The 26,936-nt window shown below is 41.2% G+C and overlaps 1 protein-coding gene across 2 annotated transcripts in view; it reads right to left on the bottom strand.

Moving 5' to 3' along the window:
- The window catches only part of Megf10 (multiple EGF-like-domains 10), a 119,516-nt gene that overhangs the window by 44,410 nt on the left and 48,170 nt on the right, over window positions 1-26,936 (bottom strand). For both annotated transcript variants that reach the window (XM_013512378.1, XM_013512379.1), the window contains 5 exons: window positions 16,887-17,133; window positions 15,302-15,422; window positions 11,286-11,422; window positions 7,167-7,379; window positions 249-423 (listed from right to left, as the gene is read on the bottom strand). In XM_013512378.1, coding sequence (XP_013367832.1) covers window positions 249-423; window positions 7,167-7,379; window positions 11,286-11,422; window positions 15,302-15,422; window positions 16,887-17,133 — 893 coding nt within the window. The remainder of the gene's footprint in view (window positions 1-248; window positions 424-7,166; window positions 7,380-11,285; window positions 11,423-15,301; window positions 15,423-16,886; window positions 17,134-26,936) is intronic.

Here is a 26,936-nt window from a genome sequence, read left to right as displayed (position 1 = left end):
CATCATGCTTGCTGACATATTCTTGTATTAAAAATTAATGGTACATTTATAGTTCTATCAGCTTTCCTGGTCTTCACTTGAATTCAGGTCATTACTTATATTTCTGTTAATACTTTCTCTGTATTCTTCTCATTGGTGATGTGAATGATCTGAGCACATTTACTGAACTTTAAGAGGTAGTGTGAGTTACGGTGTTGACATGCTCCCTCTTACACCCTCCTTCTGTCTGCATTGCCCAAGTCACTCACTTTGAATCCAGGGGCACAGGTGCACTTTCCGGTCACACTGTCACAGTCAGCCCCGTTCTGGCAGCTGCAGATCTGCTGGCAAGCCTCCCCATAGAACCCAGGAGAGCACGTCTCATTACAGTAGAGTCCCGACCAGCCTGGATTGCAGGCACATTCTCCAGACATGGGGTGACAGCTGAGAAACGTGGATGAAAGGAATAAGTTTCTCTGGGGTAAACACGACACCCAAGGCCTGTGCAAATGCTGCTTTATCCATGATCACTAAATGTGTGGGTAATTCCATGCACAATCAGCTTCATTCCCAGACTTGGCATCATTTAATTAATTGACTGAAAGCTGACTGGTGCTGCGGAAATGTATGAAATCAACATCATGCTCTTGCATGATGACTACTACAACCATGTCCTTTGGTTGGAAATGCTTTTTAACTTTCTTGAATCAAAATTACTAACTCAATCAGAGGCCAGTTTCAATGAGAAGCGCTAAATTCCATCCTGTGAAAATACCCCATCAGTTAACCAGTGTGAGTCCAAACAACTCCAAAAACAGTGGCCTTGGCAGCCTGCTTGTCTCCTCAGCTCCCTCTACCTGGTAGCAGAGCAGCTGTTGTCACCTGAAACAGCAACCACATTGAGGGGATGGGCAGCCAGCTGTTGCTCCACAGCAAATGGCCACGTCAGCTGTGCTAGATGCACGTGTGAGGACACTGACACAATAGGACATTCTGTGGCACACTGGCTCAGAACACATGTGTTTCTCACCACAGGAAAGCCTTGCCAATCAAACTAGCTCTGCTGACAATTGGAGGACTGTTTGAAGATGATCTTCGACTCACAGAGTTAAAACCTTCCCCTTAACCGGGGCCAAAAACAAAAATCTGTTGTCGCATCCAGACTTTTACTAAAGAAACCCTTATCAGAGGACATTCCATAGAGTCTCTACTTCTGAAAAGAATGATGGTCTACAAGAGATGGAGACTGTAATTCCTCCAGTGAAGGCACACAATCTCCTTCCTGGGCTTTACAGTCTAGTCTCCCCAGAGCGGTTTTCAGCCATGCCTCATTATCTCATGTTCTATTTCTTGTTTTCTCTCTCTTACCACTTTTTTTTTGTCTTTCTCTCTTCTTCAGAAAAAGTCTACAAGCTGGATGGTTTGTTCTTCATTTTCAGAAATTTATTCAAATATATCTTAAGACTCCTGCTAAAACTAGGTATTCATAGGCAAAATCTGTTATGGCTTACATCTAGAAGTCTCCCCAAAGTCTCATGCACTCATAGGTGGGGCTCTTCAGAGGTAGGTGGGTCCAGGTTATGCAAATGTGGATTAAGGGTGTGTGAATATGGATAAAGGATGTGATAATTAAATTATATCAAAGATTGGTTTATCAGAGCTCTGGGTATGGATAATGGAAAGGCCAGTCCTAGGTATGGGTAGCACAACCCATAAAGCTTGTAACCTGGAAGGGATAAAAGGGCAGGGAGACTTGCTGCTGTGGCTTCCCTGCTGCTGCTTCCTGCCTGCCCTGCTATGGACTGTTTCTCCTCTGCTATACCCCTCTGCCATGCCATCCTGCCTTGGAGTCAGCCTACTATGGACTGAAACCTCTACAAACTCTGAACTAAAATAAACCTTTCCTCCTTTAATTTTGGGTGTCAGGTATTTTGTCTCAGCAATGACAAAAGTAACTAAGACATCACCCATCACAAACATATTTAGTAAACATGGCAAGAAGAAATATACAAGTTCAGTTCTGCAATTGAGCTAGTATTCTGGGTATCAAAGGGTTAGATTCAGAAGACAAGGATTGGAGTCTCAGATCTGTGTTTTTATGCTCAGGTAATTGCTTATCCTTGAGCAGGCATCTGGCATCCCTATGGCATATCAAGTTAAACATGTAAAAAAAAATGAGCCCTAAGGCTGGAGATGTAGCTCAGAGGTAGAGCACCTGCCTGGCATGTACAAAGCCCTGGGCTTGATTACTAGCACAACAAACAAAACCAAGTCCTAGTTCTTCCTTCATTTATCAAGCAGTATTCTCCACTGATTATCTGTATTTATTTACATGCTGTACCCAGAAATTATTCCCTTTGTTTACCCAGGAATTATTCCTGGAAACCCCTCACCTTTACCTGCCATATTGGATTCATCACTGGGACTGAACTGTTCTAACCTCCAGAGCATATTTTGGCTTTCTCCACATCCCTTCATCTTACTGTTACATCCTGCTCTGTGCCACAAAAGCCAGCTCCTGAATTCCTCGACAACTTTTCAGTTTTCCTCCTGCAGCCTCCTGAGCCACATGCCTCATTTCCTAAAGAGCAAATCAGATGGTATCATTCCTCTCTTAAAACTCTTCAAAGTTTTACTTTATACTTAGAATAAAATCCATGCTGTGTATTACAGATGGTATGTCTATATAATTTATTGTGTAAACTGGAACACTTTTAAGAGCAAAGAGGGAGTTACTAACACTCACATTAGGCTAACAGGATTAACCAGCCTGTCCTTGTGAAATCAGATACACGGTCACTCTAAATATAGCCCACATAGCTTGAGCATCTGGCCACTGCCTCTTCTCTACCTCTCTTTTTCTCATTATCATCTTTGTCTATGTTAGACCTCAACGTACTTCTTTTAGCTTGTGAAAGCATCCAAGTGGTTCCAAGGTTAGGGCTGCCACATAGGTTTTTCCATTTTCTGAGAAGGCAATGTTCCTACTCTTTGTCTATGTCTCTATATCTTGCCCTTCCACTCTCCACTTAGACATTTCTTCAGAGAACCTTTGACTACCCAAATTTTAATTAGTTCTCTTCTGTCTTCTTTTACTGCACCTGATCTGCTTCTTCAGCTCACTTATAAGCCCATGTTTACTTTCACAGCCCTTTAACGTCTTTCTCCTACTCCAAAATATGAGTTCTGTGAGGAAAAATTAAGTCTGCACATGAGAGGCTCACAGTAAAGACTAATGGAATGAATAAATGGCAAAGGCACAACTGATGCTCAGTGGATCCAACTCCAGAACTAACTTTCACACGTTAATCTCTTTCTTCCTGATATTTCTCAAAGATGATCTCTCAAGCAATGCTAAATGAGAATCAGTACAGCTGCACAGGTCTTGGCTTAAAGGGAATCATCACTAATTCCAAGAGCCACTCAGTTATACTTGTGTTGTCACTGTTGGTGAAGGCGCAGACCAGCAGCTAGTATTTATAAACCACTGAACAGGTGCCCATCAGTGGGAGCATTCCACACTTTATCAAATTCAGTCCTCATAACTGTCCGAAAGATGGGCATAGAAAGGGTAAGATTTATTCAAAGTCTCATACAGGTAGTGACAGAATCAAACTTGAACTGAGGTTTGTTTTCACAGCCAAGAAAAAGGAAGTTTGCTAGCAGCATGCAAGGGGCACTAGATATGAAAGAGAATGGCTACAATTCAAGAGTCAGCACTCCTAACCCCTATCAGGTCAGCAGGACTGTGCAAAACAACAGGGATAAATTTACATTTACATTAGGAAGGCCCTATGTTTGAGAAGAGGAAAAGAAAATATTTCAAGTAATGGGTTAAAGTCGTTTACATTATGTTAACATCCTATAAAAGGAAGGGCATTTTTGGTAGAAAATATTGCTTTACATTAGAAAAGTAGAGGATAATATTCATGATGTAGGAATATAGTTGTTATGCAACATGGACAATCTGGGGACAGAACCAAACTGAGACAGGCGACAGAGAAGCTGATCCTCGCCTCTCCCCAGTGAGTGGTAGTGCAACACACTGGTTCTCCAACTGATTGACATCAAAATTAGCATTCTGTACTTTGTAATTGGATGTAGGAAGCCAGAGCACTTTGGAGGCATTTGATGGGTTCTCATGCAGGCAACTTAATTGTAATGAGACTTATGTGTGGATGGAGGAGTAGCAGTTTGGAGGTTGAAGGGTGATACACTCAATACCTGTTTTCTATCTGAAGAACAGAGTGCATAAAGGAAAACAGTATTGTACACATAGGGGAATGCTTGTTATTTTACCCATATAACTAGATATGAGGTATTTTTAAATTTCTAGGTATTTTTAAATTTGACAATGAAATTATTATATTAGGTACAATAATAATACATAATATTCACTAGAACAGGACGAGTCATCGAGCTTCCTTGTATTCATTTCCTAAATGTTATTAATGCTCAAAAGCAGTGGCAATTAGGTGGCATTTACAAAGAGGCACATCCTGATTGCCGGCAGCTACTGAATGAATGTCCTTATTAATAAGAGCTAATATACATAGGCCATATGGAATGAAATTAAATTTATCAAATTTTATTTTCTTGTTCAAAATCATTTGCACCATAAAAGGTAATTTACATTTGAAAAGTTCAAATCATGATAAAATGTGTTTAGGCTCAACAATAGTACTAAAATTTAAAGTACTGATACTATGTATACACATTAAACTCATTACAACTCTACAATAGATCACAAAGTAAAAATGATTACAAATTCTTCACAACTCCTCCCATAAAGAAGTGGGACATACTGAATCTGGACTTGCTTTGTCTTACACACAAAAGTTGCAAACATGGCACAACCAAAGTCTTGAAAGGTGTTTTCATGTTGGGACTTGCCCTGCCTGTTGCAGCTGTAAGAAGGCAGGTCTGGTATAAAAAAGCCCAGTATGGTCTGCTAGCTGCTGGAGATACGTGGGTCAGGCACTCCCATCACCCAGCCAAAATGTCAGACGTGCATATGAAGATATTCATGACCAATTAGCCTCCGTGTGACCCGCCAGTTGAACACGGGGAGACCAGCAGAAGAATCACCAACTGAGCCCAGCCCAAACAGCCAAGCAAAAAATCATCAGCTAGTAAGTAAATGTGCTTTATGCCACTATGTCTGGGGTAGACTGGTTTTTATAATGTGGCAAAAGCTAATCAATACAAACCCCTACCCAAATATATAGCTGTAATACATGTCAATGTACACATCCGTAGAACTCAAAATTTACCCAAAGACAGTGTAAATATTAATTTACATTGCATTTACTATCTCATTAGTTAAAATGAAATATAAAGTACAGTGAAAAGCTTTAAGGATAAATGTATATCATGATATGTAACAGCAAAGCTCCACTTGCTTGATTAGATTGTAAATGAGTAGGTTAGATCTTTGAATTTAAAAAAAATTCTGTTCTTTTGGGTTCAAAAGGACATTGTCTTTCCAGAAATTTTATATGGAAGTTCCAGATACAAGAATTTCTGGATGGTCAAGATATAAAAATTAATGGATGCCTCTGATTATGAACCCAACCAGATAGTCATACAATCAATATTCAAATTACTTTAATAGGAATTTGTAAGAGGTAGTCTTTAAAAGTAGTTTTCATGCTATTTTTAATCTTCTGATATATGACATACATTACTAGACAAATTTTATTTTTATACTATCTATGTGAGTGTCAAGTAATCTTACTTACTTCTTTGTTAAAGCATACATACTTAGCTACGTGGTACCTATTTCAAAATTATCATATTGGTATCAAGTATTCTCTACCTCCACCCTGCTGCTACTAACATAGTATTCAATTTCAACAAAGTCGACCTTCTTTCTGCTACTCCCATTTTTCTCATAGCAGAGCTCTTCCTTTCTGTAGGTTCAACACTGCATTTGATTTCAGCTGCGTGTACATACAACACAAAAATACAGGGGCAAAATGCTCCTAGCTACTGCTACATGAGGCTTACATTTTTTTGCAACAAGCCTTGTGCCTCAGAAAAAGAAGTCACATTCATGGCTTGTCTCTAACCCCACTAGCTCCTTAAATATTGTAGAATTGAAACAAAACTCTGCAGAGGCTATTCACATTTATCCTTCAAATGTTTGCCTAAACATTTTTAGAATGGCAATATTTTCCAATAAAAAAGCCCAAAACTTGGAGGATATACTTTGTGACATGTCCCACTAAAATATATTCCTGCATTCACACACCACACAAACACAAATCAAAGTCTGCCTGTTTTGTTCTTAACAGCGGCTCGAAGAGAAGACCAATGATATGCTTCTTTTAACTCTTGATTTCTGTGCCTTTGGGACTTCATGTGGCCATGAGTTACTCTTCGGAAGTATAAATGAAGTAACATCTGTGCTGAATGCAAAGAATAGTAATCCTAGCAACATCTGAACTGCTGTATAATGCACTACATTTTTGTCAAATTCAGCTTTTCCAGAAGTCTTCAAATATGGCCCAGAATTCTAAGTTATGTGTGTCTAATCTGGCCCTTAGAGGAGGGAAAGAAGACAGAGGGTGGGAAGATATTTTCAGCAGACAAGGTATAGTAGGGTGGGTGGGATTGTGGTTTCCTGTTCTCAAATTCTTTGAGAGATTTTTGAACTAAAAGACTCCTTCGAGTAATCAGTCCTGAAAAGATATTTCACATGTGACAGCCACATGTGAAGCACTTTCACAAGACCTTCACTGATCCACTTCCTCTCTATAGCTCTTTTTGCTTCCACAGATGTGTTGTCAAGTAAAAGATATTGCAGTGAAAATATTTTACGGTATTGGTATGTTCTAAACTCGACTTAACCCCTTGTCTCTCCACTGCGTCTTTGCTTCTAAAGGAGTGTCACAGAATCCCTCTCTTAGGGAAAGTGTACTAAACGCAGCAAACTTAATCTTTATCAGGTGCATTAATAGAGAAAAGAATTTCATATCCACCAGCAGCCATCTAACAATTTTAGTACTTCTGACCTGGCCCATCACTCGCTGATTCCTTTGGCGTGATGATTCCTGCCCAGGATATCCCAGGGGTAGGAAAGCTCTTGCGGTGTGATACTCTCTATGGATCCCTCCTTCCAAATCCTGAACACTAAGATTAAAACTTCAACAGAACATGCTCTTCCAGGGGCAACCAGCACTCACCTTTGAGTGTTGTCCAGGTGGCACGGGCACCGCTTGTCACATTTGATGCCATAGAGACCCTCTGGACAGAGGCGCGCTTCGCAGCGCTCACCAGCAAAGCCAGCTTCACAGAGGCACGCCCCGCTCACGTGGTAGCACTTCCCCCCGTTGATGCACCGGCAGGTCTCCGCACAGCGAATGCCATAGGTCCCCACAGGGCACTCATCCTGGCACCTATCAAGTAAGACGCGGGGGCAGAAGACAGACTAGTTAGTGCTGTGTAAAAATAAATGGTGCATTCGAAAAGCTTTTATTGTGTACAAATAAAACTGCTTTTTAAACTTCATATTATTTACTGATTATCCCATTACAGATAGAAAACCATTGAGATGAATTATTTTGGCTATATAGTAGGAACAGCAGAGGAATTAATACCAAAGCATAATAAAATTGTAAGCTTAGGACATGAAGAATGCTTCACACTTTGTGTTTGCCAAAGGCATATGTAGCGCTTCAGTAGACACCAAGAAAAGGAGAAAAGAAATTGCGCGTACAGTAGTCCCAGACCATAGTTAGAAAACTTAAAAAGTCACTTTTCCCTACTTCCAGTAGAAAAAACTTGTGCCCTTTTGACACTTAGATTTACTTTCCTGGCTTCACTTTGACATTAATTTTTAATCTCAACTATGATTCCTCTCTTCTCCAAGTTCAACAGTAATCATTGCCCTTCATTTAGAAAGTTATGTAAATAACGAGTAGGTTCCCTTTAGATTTGGGGAATTCCAAGCTACTGACATCACGTGTCTTCTACTTCAACTGGGAAACTCTTGCCATAGGTTATAGGAAGGGTTGGAGTTTCCTAAAACAGAATTTTTGGCAAGAGGGACGTCATCCTCTGTGGTGAAGAGTTTGTAAAATGGCAAGGAAAAAATATCAGTCCTCAAAAATTTACTTTATTGTGTTTCTTAAAAAAATAGCATGAGAATTCTGTCCTGGAGGAAGGACACGCTGCAGATAAGGTGAATGAGGTGGGAGGCTGAGCTGCTGTGGAAATCGTGACAGGAAAGAGAAAATTATCTATCTCTCACGGATAGCGCAAACAGTTCTTGGGCTGGCCAAGCTGCTTCTTGGTGAGGGGGACTGCTGGGGCTCTCTGCAGCAGAAGGGGAGCTCTCTGCCAAGGAGAGGGAAGAGGTGGGGTGTCATCTACCTGGGCACTCATTGCAAGTGGGGTCCCCTTGGTCTCAGCAGCCTCTCCCCAGGAGGCTCGCAAGACATTCCAGTCAGAGTCGAGAATATGCGGAGGCATTAAGTTTTCAGATCTGTGTTACGTGAGCAGCAAGGCATGCTAACAAATTTAAGTATACTTAACAAAACAGCAAAGAAACATACTCAAAACAGAAATGGCTTTTCCCAAGGCTTTCCATATTTTTAATGAGAGGGGATGGTGGCTGGCAGTACTACGATGCTAGTACAGAGCACAAATCTTGGAAATCCTTTGAGAGCTTTCTGGTTAATGTGGCCCAAGCATGTACTGACTGTTACAGAGACGAGGAAAAGGGGCTCCAGCAAGCTTCATTTCACAGATTCTAGACACATCTTCGGGTGTACTGTCAATAGACAAAGCCTTCAAACACTAACCCGTGACAGAAATCCTGGGGTAATGCAGCTAAAAGCATAAAATCTAGCACACGTGTTATAGTTATTCGTGAATACATTTATTTTTGGGCCACATTTTTTTTTAAAGATCCTCATTATTTTCAATCTGTAGGAAGCTGTAATAAGCCAAGACTTCTAGTTTGTTCTTTGAAGACATAAAGTTTAAATTTAGAAACACTGAGATATAATGACTTCACCTCGACATGGCTTCTGTTGGAGGGTAGCAAGACAACTTTACAACCCGCCTGTCTGGATTTCCTTCCATCTCGGGGCAAAAGGAAAAATATACGCAGAGTAAAATAACATTACTTTCTCTTAAATAGGTTTGGAAACAAATGCAAATGTTAAGCTTTGGACTATTTTCATACTTTCGACTCAGTGAAAAGCACTCTAGAAGAGGCATAGAGGAGAAGCCTGAGAAAGTATCTGTTACAAAACTGCAGAGAACAGAGTGCGTATTTTATCGTAGCTGGCAGAGTCTTTCTATTCTCTGCGAAAACAAAGTCCATAATAGCTGGCCCTGACCCATATTCACCTTTCTAATCTGTTATTAAGCATACTTGGTTTGTATTGTAAGTGTCAAGTAAAAACTACTTTAGATTTTTCTTCCTGAAGCAGTCATTATGTCAGCTTGGTTCCTTTTTTTGTGGGTGTTGCACTTGTAAGAGAATCTTCTTAATAACAGTTGCATTGATTTCCATCTCCCAGACCAAAAGGTAGGATGTCTTTCTAGAAATACATATTTCCCACGTTTTTAAAATTTACTATTTTAATTGGACAAAAATAAGTAGAAATACAGAAATTTGGGACTTTAATTTTAAAAAACAATTCAAAAAACTTGGAATTGGAAAAATGGATCAACATGAAGTAGAGATTAAGAAAACACAACACCAATGACCAAACCACTGAGGATCACAGGTCTGTTTTAATGCCAACTTGGCTGTTCTACTGTATCTCACTGTGAATTTAAGGATGTGAGTGAGTGTGTAAGAGGTGGCAGCTTCCCCTTTGACCCTTGCCCTTTTGAGCATGTCCCTCCCTACAGCGACCAGAACAGTCAGGCCAGATCATGATTTAGAAGGACAAATCATGTCCTTCATTTTGTTTAAAATTTTATTTTAAAGAGAGTAGTAAATGAGAAACAAACAAAACAAAACAAAGCAAAAGAACAATAGCAGCATACCGGTATCACAAACATAAACAAACCAAAGCAAGAACACTTAAAGTGATATAGGGTTTCAAGACAAAATAATACAAATTAACAGTGCTTGTTATATTACATATCGCTATCCTCAACTAAGTTGCTCAGATTACCAGATGTAAGAATGGAAGATTGTTCAAACCATTAATGTCCTTCATTTTTAAACCTAGACTGGATGGGTCAGCTGCCTGCCTTTCTAACATCTGGAGCTGCTGCTCCAGAGAAAAATATAAAAAGCACCAGGAAGGAGCCAACTTTCCCAGGGTCCTAGGACCGGAAACAGTTCCTTTACTGAAGACCGATGCTGCTCTCCCCGGGTGCCAGCCTGTACGTAACTTCTGACTTTACCTCCTTCACTCACATCTTCATTCTCAGGGAAACGGGGCAGAGGCTTGGCAGGGCAGTTCACTTTCATAATTCCACTGTCAAGCCCCAGATCCCTTCATCCAGCCAAACTGAGCACCCATTCTGTGCACAGACCCACACTAGGCCTCAGAATGGCCCTGTGGAAATGCCTTTAACACTGGGAGTGCTTTTCTAACCCCTTCATAAGAACTTTGTGAGGATCTGGAACCCGTTCCTTCTTCACCTTTACTGATTGCGCCACAGTAGCTCTCCTGACCACGGTGTCGCCTTGACCTTCCCGCAGACCCCAAGCCTCTATTTGGTCATCCATGGGCAACTCTGCCAGCCGACAGGGGGCCTGCTTTATTGTTTTGCTGCCCTGTGGCTGGCAGGGCTGTTCCCACATGCTAGAACTGCTTTCCTGACATCTGTCTGCGGTGGCACCTTCTCTGTGGGCAGCAGCACTGCTCTGACCTCTGAGATCAAGTTACACCAACCTCTCGAGAAAAGGGAAGGAACAAGTTAAGACCTCAGACGTCAAGGCATCCTGCCCTACATCTCCCGCCACAAAGCGCCCATAGCTACTCAGTGTTTTTCTTCCACAGTGACAAATGTGTTGTTGTTACTGTGCGTGGGTATGTGTGCCAACCCCGGAACCCAGATGCGGTGACAACTGGCAAGAGCAATCATGCCACTATCACCATCATTGATGGGTCAGAGAACAGCAGTTACAGAGCAATAATTCACGGCTGTCTGTCATTCAGTTCTATACACTGAATTAGAGTAGACTCTTTCAGACACAGGGACACTTTCCAGGTACTTCTGGGACACTGTGTACAATCACAGACACAGGATACTGAGGAGTCTCCCTGAACCTTCCAAGCTTTTCTTTCGCATCATTGTGGATGGCAGAAAAACACCAGAGCATCCCTTACCGTTCCCCTGTGTATCCCGGACTGCAATGGCATTGGCCTGTGGCGGCGTCACATGTCCCTCCATTATGGCACTGGCATTCTTGGGAACAGTTCTTTCCAAAGCGACCCTCCGGGCAAGGCTGACCACAGACTGTGCCCTGCATTCAAAGAGACTTGGAAAATTAGATGGGCCACCAGCCAGAGAAGGACCGAAGGAAGGGGAAGAAAAGAGAAGAAGCAGAACAGGACGGGGGATGGAGAAAGGACTGCAAGAAAACGAGATTAAGGGCATTTTAGAGCACGGACACTGTTCACCATCTTAAAATGTTAGAGGGACTTATTTCCTTCGGACCTCCAAGTCTCCAGATACATTCAAAGGCAACAAAATAGTAATCCTGAGAAAAATTAAACACTGCAGCATAAGATAAAGTTACATCGTATTATTTCAACAACCTAAGGAATTTATAGATCCTCCTAAGTGTTCTTCCTGCATCTTCTATGCACAGTAAGTCACCAGTACTTATTGAGCCTCCCTCACAGAAATGGCAACACCTGGTCCAAGTGGAAGATCCAAATGTTTTACCATATGTTCCAGAGAAAGTACACATTATCACTGGCTGCGTTTCTTAAAATGCACCCTTATATAAGATTAAAATCTTGCGTACCTGAATTAACAACAGCATTGACTGTTGAAACATTCCATAGGAATGAACCTAGACATATTTAAGAAGCAAAAGACTGATTCTCAGTGGATTCATTAAGTATTTCTGAGCCAAGATCAATGAAAAAGCTTATTTCCCCGGGAAAAAAATTGAGAGTAATTTCGATATTTCTCCTCATCTGAGAGGCTGTCCATCTTTCCAGCTCAGTCTTTACACTTACTACAATCCTACATGGATAAGAATAAAATACCAAGCAGCCAATGAAATACTCTACTATTTTCTACCTCACTAAGCTACACAACTTGTAGTTTTGGGTTTAGTGGAGTTATAATTATTGGAGTATCTATTGGATTATAATTAGAGCAAACAACGTATTCCACAGAACAGGGACTTTTCTAATGCTTTTAACTATCAGAAAAGCATTGTCCTCCCTCTGGCTAAAAAAAAGGCAGACTGTGAGCTCTATGAAATTGGAGGGTAGCAAACACCAGATGGTTCTGTAAATGTTTACTCTGGATAGCATAAGAAAATACATTTTCTGTAACTACTGGCTACCCACAAAGGCAGTTGGTGCGCTAATTAAGTCTCTTCTGGTGGTTTCTAGCTATCTACAAACAGAGAAAGTTCGTCAGCAGACTCTTGGAACTGAAAAAGCCCTTGAGAGATAATTCAAATTAGGGCTTAACTGAGACTCATCTATGTGCCAGACCTAGTGGCAAGTACTGAGAATTAAGCACAGAAAAGGACACAGTTTCTGATTCATTCACAAGGCAGTGAGGGGACACATGTAAGAACAGCTCTAATTCCTCATCACTTACTTGGTATAAGGTCAAAGGTGACGTCATGATGAGAATCAGCGCATAGCCACCTGGGGGTTTTGTGCAAATTTTCACTGTCAGGACTTGTTTCTAACTACCCATAACAGTTCCATTCAAGCTCAGGGACGCAGTTGAAACATTATTTATGAACACGGACTAACGCAAGCAAACATCTTTAAGGAGACATTATTTCTATTAGTTGGAGCACGCCTGTGCGTATTTATCTAATAAGAATATATGGTCATCTTTGAAAAACACCTAAAATGATAGCACAAATTTAACGTCATAAGGGATGACTGTAAGTGGTAAGATCTGCTACACACAGAAGAGATGGTCTACAGCACTCAGTGAGAAGCTTCTGTGGAGGCAGAGGCCCGGCGCCCAGAGGAAGTGGTGAGAGGTGGGCTCCAGTGGACCCAGGAGGGTCCCTCTGTCTACTTACTGCTCTCACAGTCCGGGCCCATTACCTCAGGTAATGACCGTTCCACCCGAGAAGAAAAAAAGCTGCAACCTGAGGAAGAGGCAACTCACACATAACGCCGCGGCAACATGCCTAGGAGCAGAACGCCTGCAGCTCCCCATCTAAAGAGCACAGAGCTCTCTGGACACTGCCAGTCCAGCGAATCTTTCCCTTGCAACCAACAACCTGTCCCCGCAAAGGACTGCACATAGGTAATGAAAGAAGAGAGGGAGTCAGAGATAGGCTAGAGATAGTATTTCTACCTTGGGCAATGACGTGCTGAATTTCCCTTATAAAAAAGGGAGAGGCTGGGTGTGGTGGTACGCCCAGCGCTCTGGGAGGCTGTGACAGGAGGCTTCAAATTTGAGCCCCGCGGGAGCAATTTAGCATTTAGCAAAACCTTGTCTCAAAATCAAAACCTAAATAAACAGGTAAGGGCCGGGGAGGTAGCTCAGTGGGAAAACACTGGGCTCAACCTCCAATACCACAAAATTGTAAAAAGGTAGAAGAGAAATGGCTGTGAGGAAGGCTTAGGCATAAAACAAGTTTGACTTGTTGACATTAACTTTGCTCCGCCTGCTGGGACCAGCTCTGTGTTCCTATAACAGCTTCCGTGTTGGCCCCACCCTCAGGCACTTAATAAAAGGTTGCTTCCCTTTGACTCCCTTGTCGTGTGGAATTTTTCATGTTTTGCTTCTAGGGTCAGACTTCGGCATTCTGACCCCCACGTTGGGTATCCGTTGTACACCTGCCTCCGTGGTCTTCACGTTCTGAACTCTACCACACTTCCCGAGACTCTCCTTGGGAAGTGCACTCTGCGTTTCCTTTGTTTCAGAACCATGATAAGCAGAAATTCCAGGCTGGTTTACCTCCACATCTGGCTATGGAGACTGCATCTTAGGCATAGCCCAGAGATATAGTGTCGTTGTGTCTCTCCGTTATCAAGGTTGCAGTGTCTGTACGGATGGTGGCAAACACACATCTGGGCTCAGAGTCGGTAAGACTGAGATCTGGTGAAATCAGCAGATGGTTGCAAAAGTCGTGCATCTGCATGAAATTTCTAGACAAATGCCCTGAAAGAAACTGTTTTAGGGCACTTTGTAAGGAAACGGATGAAGCAAAAACCTAGGAAATGCCAAATAAAGCAGTACATAGAAGAAAGAGGATGAGGGAAAGAGGTCGGTAATGGGAGAAATACCAAACAGGGTTATTTGAGGAATGGAAGACAAGGGTTAAGGAAGGGAGGTGAGTGATCAACAGAACAACAACGTTAAAGAAGTGCAGCAGAGTCCAGAAGAGAAAAACAGTAGAGTCCTCAGGGAATTTGGCCACTAGGAAGTCACCTGTCACCTTGGAAACTCAGAGAAAGAGGTGATAATGGAGCAAAGTGCTCTTTTACCTAGGTAGTTAATGAAGGAGACAGACATTGGTAATTCACTGCTCTGCACAAACCAACCCAAAAAGAAGAACCAGTGTTATTTCCTGATTTCAGGTTAAGTCTAATTAGTAAATGCTTTGACACTGCGTGTGCCAAATAGCACTAAGCCTATGAAATTGTTACATGAAGAAAAGGTGTTACGGTAAAATTTGGGGTGTGTGGGGAGTTATAGCTTCCTCCTGTATTACCACACTAAGGGCTCTGAGAAGTCCTGCACTACTCAGTGCACTTGGGTTACTTTCATGTATGAGATTCTCCAGATTTGTATGAGTGGATAAACATTTTCATGTAACAATCTGGTGAGAATAGTGTTCTCAAAAAAATAATAGTAACCAATGCACATAATTATGAAATAGTTATTAAACAATTCCAGTATTTATCAGCTGTGCTATCTTTTTGCCATTAGGGAAAAATGTAGAACAGATGGCTACAATCTATCCGTCCGAGGAGGATCCTCATACACTTCAAGTCCAGGTACTCTTCCTGCTTTCTCTGGACACAAGGATTTCAGTTTTAAAATGGCTATGTGTTTCCAGATTGAGAACCTTTATCTGATATTGCTGCTGTCTTTCATACAGAAATTCTTCACCTGGTATTCATGGGAGTGATCTGGAGTGCATAACTGGGGCGTGGAGGGGGCGAGGGGTTTAGAAGCTTACCATCCAGCCAGAGGGGCAGGAGCATTCTCCGGTGACGTGGTGGCACACTCCTCCGTTTTGGCAGGGGCACCTCTGCTCACACTGTGGTCCATGCTTGCCAGGGGGACAAAGATCCTCACAGCTGAGGGATTAAAGTGTGACGAAGGACACTGTTAGTTACCCAATCACATGATCCTCAGGTTCACAGACACAACAGCACCCAGGGCCCTAAAGCTGAGGAGATTTCCTCATTCAATGATTATTTAACTAACATCCAGGGCATTTATCTTGTGGGCTGCAAATGTCTTGGGGAGCTCACCCAGGCTGTCCTTTGCTTTAGGGCACTTTCTAAGGAAACAATTTCACTTTGAAGAAAATCTGTCTATTTTTCAAAGAGTACTCTGTAAAATAGCCAAAGCACCACTCGTTGACAAGAACTTTATACATAACCCTCATAAAGCACTTGTGCTACACTTAAGCCTGCTTTTCTTTGTGTTTATTCTAATGTCAGAGAAAATCAAAACATTTGCAAATTACCCCCTTGGTGCACATATTCATCATAATCAATTTTCAGCACTTCTTCAGACTGACAGTCTCCCTTCCTTTAACCCCCTCTGTCTGTCCTGTAGACCTTCGCTAAGCCTTTGTCTCTTTTGCTCTCTTGTGAAGTCCCTCCAACTTTCCCACAGCCCTATTCAATTGTGGCCTCCTTGGAAACCCATAAAAAACAATATTAACAATTAAACAGTTTACGACAATGATCATCCATTCTTTTGAAAATCAGGGCCTTCTAGGCTAATGTAGTTTTCCTTTAGTTCTACTTTATGGACATTAATACATAGCAGGAAGTATTTACCTAATCTGCTCCATTTTTTCCTAAGTTTTACTTGTGATTTATAAGTACAATTTTCTCAGTAAGGGAATAAGATTTTTCTGTTTCTTAATTTTTTGGAGGTAAATTCTGCCTCTTACTCTGTTTGCTAATAGAAGCAAATTGAAGAATTCCCTTCTGACAAGATAAAAAAAGCAATGGGGGTTGAGTAGCTGCTTCAAAGTTCTCCAGAAAAAATTAAAAACTATTTACGTGCGCACTACCTACCCAGATTTGATAGTTACACAGCAACATACATAACCCTGGGCATTGAGTCACTCAGTTAATCTCTGGAATTTTGTATGGACTGTTTGTAACGTCTTTCTTTTCGAAGACACTAACGCACCCTCCTTTATCCAGCTAAATGGCTGTCAGAGAGCAGAATGAGCTGGTCCGCGATAGATCTGCGGCAGTATAGAGCGAATATAACCGTGGTGGAATCAGAGTGGAACTCAAATCTGCCACAAAGACCTCTGTTGCCATTAATGCAACCTGACTCTTTCTACCTGGTGAGCCGACCTAGCAGTTCTGACTGGGTTCTGACACTTAAGGGCTGCACAGCAGGAGGACCGAGGGCCACCGCGGCTCCTCTCCCATCTCTGTGTGGAGTCCACACCCGCCAGTAGCTGTTCAGACTGCAACAGAAACAGAGGCACAAGGCAGGCGATGGCGGCAGCGCATGCGCTGAGAGGCCGGTGGGCTGTGCCTCCCTGCAGCAGCACGGCAGTCACTTACAAGGCCCCGGTGTAACCCGGTGGGCAGCGGCATTCCCCCGTGACATGGTCGCAGGTGGCTCCGTTCTGGCACTGGCATCTCTGGTGACAGTCGTTGCCATAGCTGCCCTGCTCACAGCGGTCCTCGCAGCGCCAGCCGCGGAAGCCGGCAGCACAGTGGCAAGCCCCGGTGATGGGGTTGCACAGAGCCCCGTTTTTGCACTGGCACCGGCTACTGCAGTGCGGCCCCCAGTGATCGCCATCACATGCTGTGGTCGGGGAGAGAAACAGAGGATGGCATCAGAGCGCGGGTGTGGACTGCGGCCCTTTCCTCTCCCTTTAGGGAACGACAGGATGACCTCGCATCGGCTGCGGACCTCAGACTGGTGCTTAGCACAGCCGGGCCACGTCCTGATTCCACTGCCCAAGCTTGAGAACCACACGCTTCAGCTCCAAGCCTTTGCTCAGCCTGTTTCCTGCGCCCGGAACATGCGATGTGATGTGGCTGGAGTGATGAAGGGGAGAGTGGAGAACACAGGGTATGATGGGGAAAGATGGTGCCCAGGCGGCTGGGAAAGGTCAGGCATGCACGGAATTCTACGTGTGCGAAGGGTTTCATTTATTTTGTCTTTTTGAGACAGCGTTTCTCTCAGGCTGGCCTCGAACTCACTTTATAGCTGAGGTTGGCCTCGCACTCACAGCAATCCTCCTGCTTCAGCCTCCCAAGTGCTGGGATTACAGGTGTGAGCTACCACACCCGGATTGCTCAGGGTTTTAGATGATATTTTGTGGACAAGAGACTGGAATAAAGGATTATAAGCAAGGAGAGAAGGTGCAAATTTGCTTCATAGCATGCTTGAGAACAACAGCCCATGAAGCGGAGTGATGGAGCAAGAGGAACAGCAGTAGTTCAGGTCAGTGTGGGCGACAGCATCCAGCCAGCGACACTAAGAAGGGACAGGGGATCCAGGGCAGGGCTACTGCGGAGCACACCGACCCTGCTGCTGTCAAGAAAACTGCTGACCTGCCTTCAAGGTATCAGTCAAAATAGGTGTGACTGGTAAGCCCAAATCCCTCTCCAAGAGAAGACAAGAAAACACTGGACAAATACCTTCAAATACAGCGACCTAGTTCAGAAATAGGACAAACCCCAAGCTGAAAATGGAGAGCAAATCAAAAGATAACAGGCACAGGAAACCAGGCAAGACGAAGCCAGGAAATAACACTTAAACATGTATTTAAAGTGCGACTTTGAAGGGAAGGAAGGGTGATCACAAGACAAAAGTCAATGAGCAGGAAAGGAGGAGCAAGAAAAGAAAAAAATCTCAATCTCAAACATTTTAAAAAATTATAACCGGGGCCAGTAAACAAAACCTACTCCAAGTGTAGTGCCCAGCCAGCAGAGCACTTATTAATAACGAGATGCTGCAAAAACCACCAGGGAAGATACACCCGACTGAGGACTTTTAGGATAAATTGCTTTTATGATTTTAAAAATTCCATTTTATAAAAATTTTTGTAACTTCAACAGACCTGAAACAAACTCTTGTAAAAAAAAAAAAAACATAACTCTAGCACACAGCAAACAATTCATTAGCAGCGCTGGATCTGTCCTCCAATATTGGAATCTACCTTTGACTTCACAATGTTGAAAAGTTTAAACACATAATTTTGTTTTTAATCAGCATTGCTTCGGTCTCATTAGTATTTTAATAAACGTATGTTCACACAACTTAAAACAATGAGAGAGAGTTACTGAGCCTAAAGCGATCAAGAAAGCAATTACCTAGGAATTCACAATCCTTCACAGAGTAAGATTTGGTGCTAATTCCAAAATGAGACGGGAGCCTCACTGTGATTTATATCACTTATTTCCTCCATTGCCTAGGGATATGGACACAGAGCTGCTTTTGAAAAGAAATTGTAACTCTTTTAATCTAGGATCTTAAAAGAAAAAAATCATTTTAAAAAGTTACATGATCTTTTGATCTTCACAGCTATCCCAGGCAGAGAAAAATTTACTGGTTTTTGCAGATTCTAAAGTAAATCCCACAGCCTTTTGTAATCTGTTCCCTGGTTAATGAATCCTCAAGAGTAAAGGAAATCATCATTCCACCAAAGACAAATCTGTTACCCAGCACGGAATCCAGTTTCCCTTGCTTTCCACACTGTGCAGTCAACCAAAGTCCTTACTGCCTTCTGTTTCATAAAAGATCCTATTCTTGGTGCATAAATATAACACTGACCCCATTCTTTTCTAAGCTAAATACTGTAACTACAACACTCCTACTTATTTTCCCAAAAGTTGTTCCTTTTCAGTCATCTTCTCTTCTGAACCCTTTCCAAAGTTTCTATATCCCATAGTCCAAGTTCAAGAAACCTCCACCAGTGAATTAAATACCTGTCTATGCACCATACTCAAAAGAAAATTAGTTGACTGACCAAAAAGAATAATAAAATAATAAGGATACCAAGATTCTGTCAAAAACCTTAAAATTGTGATCAGTCAGTGTAGAGCTCCCCCGCCCCCACTGTGACACTGGGGCCTCGGGCATGTATGTTTCCGAGAGCAGCAGAAAGAGCAGGCAGGGGCACCAGGATCCCTCGTGACCCTGCTCTACACCCTATTCAACAATTGCCCTGAAGAGCATCAAGCAGAGACCAACAAAGCAAAACAAAAGAAGAAAAACCAAAAAAACTTAAAGACACCTTATGGTGGAAATAGCACATGTGAACCAGGCACAGTGACACACACTTGTAATCCCAGCACTGGGAAGGCTGAGGCAGGAGGATCATGGTGAGATCAAGGCCAGACTGCGCTACATTAACTGAGTTCAAGGTCAGTCTGCATTACATAGTGAAACCCTGTCTCAACCCCCACCCAAAAAAGAAAGAGACAAGAAATAGCACAAATTGACAATTATTAGCATAGGAAAAGAGGTTTCAGGCTTCACAGGATATATTATCCTGCCTCCTGACATGGTTAATTTCCTGGCTATATCTAAGCACTCTGGCATGCTTTGAAGAGACACTGTCCCTGCTCAGGGCTACATTTTCTTAAAAGGCCACTGATACACAGATCTCACAATGCAAATACTGTTGCATGGACAAGAGTTACTCAGATACATGATATGACACAGAAGCCTGGGTTGAGTTCAGGCATCACAGTGACTGCCTTTTCTGTCTCCATGTGTTACAGTTAATCTACTTCAGCACACCCGTTCTTAGGTGTATCCCACGGTGTCACACAAACTCTACTACAAAACTAATCAGTTTTTTCCCCTGATCCCAACAGATTCTAGGGTATGCAGAGTTTGTCTAGACAAGAGGCAACATTTTTGGCCCTTAAGTGAGTGCAAAATTTGACCAATTACCCTCAATTCAAGCACCATATTTGATGGATTTAGAAAGAGTATAAGGGCTGGAGATATAGCTTGGAGGGACAAGCGCCTACCTGGCAAGCACAAGGTCCTGAGTTCAATTCTTGGTACAAAAAAAAAAGAAAGTATAAACACAAACCAGCTGACATCTTTTAATTAACATTTTAATCTCAAGGGGCAAGAGTTTCACTCCACAAGAGAAACCGACTGGGTAATCACTCACGGGCAACTCAGAAAAACTTAGCTGACAAGCAAATAGCGTGAGTATCTTGAGAGGGAAAAAACAAAGGAACACAATTTTGTTTCAGATTAAGCTGAAAGGAGCCTAAATGCTGGCAAGTGACTGATGACTCATTTTCAGCTTCTGGTTTCCGCTCTCACTGTACCAACAGCTGGAAATAGGCTCTCAGATGTGGTATGCCCTGATTCATGCAATGTTAAAGAGACAACTTAACGAGGCTCTCAGACAGGCACCAACAGCTTGCTCTAAAATAAGCACTCATAATAAATTTGAAATAAAAGGAATTTTAGACTGCATAATATTAGAAGTACATAATTTATGCTCCAACTCTTAGTGAACATTAGCAAAGCACTAGATCTTCCCAAAACAGTGAAGTCATGCTGGAACCCTTATGACTACATCCAGTAATCACAGGTTACCGTCATGGGCTGGGTAAGGTAATTCATTCACTTTAAATCTATTAAGCCCCTGCCATGGGCCAGACATGGTACCAGACCTGGAGTCCAAAGCAGAGCAAAAGAACACTCATTTCTAGAAACTTTTAGTTTAACGAGACAGACATCAAGTCAGTAGGAACTAAAATACTGTATAACAAGTAAAGTAAAGGAATGGGATGAGTACAACAGGAAATAGGAATAATAATTAACAAATATCAGGGTATCAGAAAAAGCTCCCTAGCTAACGTATGTGTAAGCTAAGACCTACAGGCAGAGTGCACCATGTTTAGATAACTGGTAGACTTTTAAAATAGGAAGTCAAGGTGTGAGAGGGGTGGAGTCGGCAGGAGGTATTTAATTCAGAGAGAATGATGCATACAATAGCCAAAGAATGCTGTCTTGGGCTTCTACGCAATTGCACTAAGGCCCGAATTATGGCTCTAGAAATACAGGCAGAGGTGGAGAGACAGCAGACCTTCTGCTCCCTCCATCAGTCCTCGCCAGTCTTCCAAAAGCAGCCAGGAGCCGCATTAGTTCTTCAGGTACAGTTCTGAGATTTAATCAAAGATGTTCTTTGAAAACTGCATAACCTATTTTTTATGTCATTTACTTCACACTTAGACCACAATTCTTATGTACATTTATCTGTTTCATATCTGCTAAATGAAAATGAAATTCACAGATGTTAAGACACACTGATATTCTCCCGTGATCTTAGTAGTTGTCAACAAGCTTCATACAAACAGTGGTCACCTGGGTAACAATGATGGTCAGATGCATCCCGATTTCACGACCGTCAAACCTTTGTAAGTCTGTGCTAGTTCAGTCATGAGTAGGGTATGCTGAGGCTGATCTGCCTCTGCCGTAATGTAGAAACCAACATTCTTATACAGCACTACTGAAGAATAAATTACTTCTTTTTAACCATCTCTTTTTAGAGTTTATTCTGTACCAAAAGCCTCTTATCCATTATTTTTTTTGAAATAAATAAGCACATAGGTGTTCAGAAACAATAGCTAAATAACTTAACTCATTAATAATATTTGTGTGCCCACAGATCCTATTTTAAACACTAAAGATGGGTTAATTCTGAGTGACTCTATGGGCTCTGTTATCTTTATTTTGTGGATGAAGGACTTAAGACTTAGTTGATTTAGTTGACCTAAGACTTAGTTGATTTGATCAAAGTCACATAGGTAGGAAGTGGTTATGCAGAAACCACCCGGCCGTACAGTCTGTGTTCCCCTTTTTTTTTTTGAGACTGCGTCTCTCTACATAGTCCAGGCTGGTCCTAAACTCACTATGTAGCCCAGGTCAGGCTTTGAACTTGCGGCAATCCTCCTACTTCAGCCTCCCAAGTGCTGGGATTACAAGTGTATACCACCATGCGTGGCCAGAGTCTGCGTTCTAAACCACTACATTTCAGTTCCTCAAAAGCTTATATGGCACTCAGCACTGTTATAATAAAAAAAATTGGAAACAACTTAATTTTCCAGTAATAGGAGACTGGTAAAAAAATACTACTTATATAATGTAAAATAATGCACAATTAAAAGTCATATTATAAAAGAATATTTAATAAATTGGAAAAATGTTTGCAGCATCATACCTGTAAAAAAAAGACTAAAAGACACTATGCACCATACTGCACAATGTTAGCAGTATATTAAAATGAGCCAGATGAAACTGTCATTAATTCAAATAAAACATGGCCAAATATCAGCAATGGCACATGGATGAACCTAATCTCTGGAGGCCGAGAGAGAAGAGGAGAATGAGAAGGATAAACAGATAGAGGGTCATTGAGGCTCCACAGTACAATGGCACAATCGACTATCTCGGGTCTGCGGGAGAGTATACAGGATTTTTCCTTAATTGATTTGGTTGAACCAGACTTTCTAAAATGTCTACTATAAACAGTATCCTTTTGGCAATAAGAGAAAAGCAAGAAATGTGTTAAAAATTTTTGTATGTGCTGTATATCTGTCATGGCTGGTTCTACACTCTGTGCTTTATACATCTCTTTCTATTCTTCCTGAGAATTTGATAATTTTTTTATTATTTTAAAGAGAATGTAAAAATAAAAATGATACGGAATTTCAAAACAAGATGACAGGAAATTACAATGGTTATATTGAGTATTGTTATCTTTGAAGTAGTTGTTCAGATTACAAAACATACACATGAAAAATTGATCAAATAATTTAACTATCCCTTGCAATGAATAGAAATTAGTAGTACAATTATCTCAGCTATCTTGTGTGTGTATATACATATTTTTTTTCCTTCCTTCTTTTCTCTTTCCTTCCATCCCAGTTGTTCTTTCCTTTTGAGCAGTTTCTTTCCCTTTCACAATATCGATTGTACATTTTGCATCTTATATACTCTTTCAGTTTCTTATACTAGCGAGACAATACAATGTTTACACATATGAATCTGATTTATCTCACTTATGAATATGGTTTCTAGTGGCATTCATTTACCTATAAAAGCCTTGAGTTTATCTTTCTTTATAGCTGAGTAATACTCCATTATATAAAAATACCACATCTTTTTTATCCATTCCTCAGTGGATGGGCATATGGGTTGTTTCCAAAATTCAGCTATTACAAAGTGTGCTGCTACAAACATGGGTGCACATATATTGTTGTGCTACAGTGTTTTTAATTCTTCTAGAAGGATACCCAGAAGGCAGATACCTGGGTCGAATGGGATCTCCAATCCTGGTCTTTTCAGGAATCTCCACACTGATTTCCACAGGGGCTTTGCCAGTCTACACTCCCACTAGCAGTGGAGAAGGGTTCCTTCTTCCCCACAGCCTCTCCAGCACTTGTTATTGGTTGATTTCTTGATAATAGCCATTCTTTCTGGGGTGAGATGGAATCTCAGTGTGGTTTTAATTTGCATTTCTGGAATGACTGTGCACACAGAAACATCCCATCCCAGGAAAAATAATGCCCCAACACCCTCCAGCTGCATTGACATTGGAATAACATACCTAATATTGGTTTGTGTTGTTTGTCTCACATGAATTATTTATGCCAAAAAGGACAACTTGGTTTTCACAATGTGGCTATCAAAAATAAAACTACCCAGTAACTCTGAAAAACCAAGTCCTGGACCTTTCATCCACTGTTATAAAGCTAACTAGAAAAGCTCAAGCCAGAAGTGAAAGCCAGCACTATCTCTCATCTTACATGTTACTCGTAATTAACAATTAAAAACTGCACTTAGAAATGTCCCATTTGCTGATTATTGTATGTCCAGTAGTATATGCTTGCATATCAGACCCAAAAATGTAAAAGAAAAAGAAACAAACACATGAATTTCTTACCAATCTCTACCTTAGCTTAAAAAAATAGATTGCCATAAATAAAATCTAGAGAACTTTGTCAAATTGTAGGCACCAAATGATCCCACTGACTAGATTTTAGGTGTTTATTTATGCCCTCAGTTCACCAACTAAGACCACAGAAACAACCTTAAAATAAAATTTAAATTACCAGATGTTAAAGTCAAAGCTTAGCTTACAGAGCAATAAAGGGGTCCAGCTCTCTGTATTTGTATTACACCTAAGCATCCCTAGATGAACTAAATAGGTCAGGACTTAAAACAAAACAAAACAAAACAAAAAAAACAACTTAATACCTCTACGATGTAACTGTAAAATTATGTGTGGGCCAATAATGTTAGTGATAATACATTTTTATCAGACACTTATAGAATGATAACATATTGAATCTTAGAACTCGAGTTTAATGTGAGGAAAAGGATGTCAGCTTATAGTGCATAACTAAGCCCACCGGGGTGCTGTGGGAAGTAACTAAGGCTATAAGTGCCCTTAACATATAGAATAAATGTCAAGCATCCATTAGGAAGCATGGAAGGCAGCATACTGTCTTGGAAATCTATTTTTACCTGAACTTTAGCTCTGGATGCTCTCCTAAACAGATATTAACAGACAAGAAAATTCAACCCTTCATCTTCTAATGTACAGGAAAATCACAAGTAAGTCATTCTCAAGAACACATTTCTACACAGTGGGTGTTTTTTAAAGAGACAAAATAATTTTCTACTGTTTTTCAATTGAAAAACAGGGTTCTTCCAGAAATATGCACCCTCTGTTTCCCTGGGGCCTCTAATCCCCTTGGGATTCCATTCCTTGTGCTTCAGGCCTACAAGGCTGTGGTCTTTCCCTTTGTTAACATGAAAGACCCTTATTCAAAACATCAGGAGCTTTCAAAATAAAACAGCTTTGTAAAGCTTTTCCATCCATGAAGAAGAACAATGAAAAGAGATTTTCCATATCCCCTGAAAGCGCTAAAACTCCACGTTCTTTCCATGTCAAAAAAGCCATGCGGGAGCTGAGAGAGGGTCCACATCACTGTAGCCCGCCATCCGGTGCCATTAGATTCATTTTATTCCATGGTTTAGAATCTTTATGCTTCTCAAAAATGTTTCTTAAATGAATTTTTAAAGCATGAACGGTTATTTCACAACTTCAGTGTTGGTTTATCTCAAATTAAGAACCAGGAAAAAAGGATGTGAAACATTTATACGTCAGTACACCTAAATATAAATATAAATGTTGGTATCTCTGTATGAAAGAATATTGGTGACTTTATCCACAGTACAGGAAAATCTCAAGGATATAAACTATAGGCTGGGATTAAGGAAGGACGTGGAAGGATTAAGTATATTCACTGACATTGAGGGAATAATATCAACCTTTGGAGCTGTTACAGGATGACTTACTTTGTCAGTCTTACATTTTCATTCTTTTGCTCGTTTATCCTTTCACTGAAGTGTTATCAGCATCTTCTGCGGCTACTAAGTTCCGTTTACTGAACACATTCTACTTGCTCCTCATGTGTATCGCTGAGATTCTTTACCTAATGGAAGAGACTGGCTCACAGATGTCACCTGCGAATGTGCTCGGTGTCAGAGTACACAGGATGCTGAAGGCAGAGAACCTATGTCCACTGCACCCTATGCAGAAAGAATGAGAGGACTTCTCTCATTCGGGGAGATATGAAGGATAAGGATCCAGATCACCACTGTGCAAGTATATCTGCTCTTCGGACATGAGCAAGAGGCTGAGGAGCAGAAACTAAATGATTTATCTAAAATCCCACAGTAAGAAAGCCAAGCCCAGAACGGGATGATTTGAAAGCTTCAGTGTCATTTTCTTGAGAAAAGTGTATCTTTTTTTTTTTTTTTTGAGGCAAGGTCTCACTACATAGTTTAGAGTGGCTTGAACTTACTATGTAGCCCAGGCTGGTCTCAAACTTGCAGCACAGTGATCCTCCTGCCTCAGCCTCCCAAGTGCTGGGATTACAGGTGTGCACATCGTGCTCAGTGAGGAAAATTTTTCTGACTACAAATAATATTATCTCAAAGGTCCAGGCAACCACAGTCAAGAATTAACTGTTGTGAACACTATCACTGGATCACAGTTTCATCATTCAGTGATGCAAATAAACTGCTGCACAGAAGGTTGAAGTTCTCTACGCCTCCTCTGTGTCTAGCTTCAGGTTCCTTCCTTATCTTTCTCTGAGGTAACTGTCATGGATTTAATATGCCTCCTTCTAGTCTCTCTGTGTGGTGTTCAGAAATAATGTATACTACAATCATCTAACTTTTCATTAGTTTTACATAAAATATATAGAGCACTATGTATCACTGCTTTATTCCAACCCAGAATTTTGATACTGAGGTCTACTAATATTGATGCAGTTGCTAATGGAGTGGAAATGCATACAGCGTTTTACAGTAATAGACTATTTAGTTCATTAGTATGTTATTATATAACTTTCTGCTATATCAACAGCCTCCCAACAAATTTAGCTTCTCCACTACACATAGCCATTTTAAGTGGTTACCAAATTTTGAACATTATAAAGATGTAAAGCATATATCCCCTCATATATGGTTTCCCCAAAGTATACGGACAAGTTATAAAGGTGTAGAAGTAAAACTGCTAGATCACACTGTCCACACATACTGCAATGTTA

The sequence above is a fragment of the Chinchilla lanigera genome, unplaced genomic scaffold, assembly GCF_000276665.1.
Source record: "Chinchilla lanigera isolate Chin_1 unplaced genomic scaffold, ChiLan1.0 scaffold00014, whole genome shotgun sequence".
NCBI lineage: Eukaryota > Metazoa > Chordata > Mammalia > Rodentia > Chinchillidae > Chinchilla > Chinchilla lanigera.
Note: the sequence above shows the minus strand (reverse complement) of the source record. Positions and strands in the feature narration are given on the sequence as shown.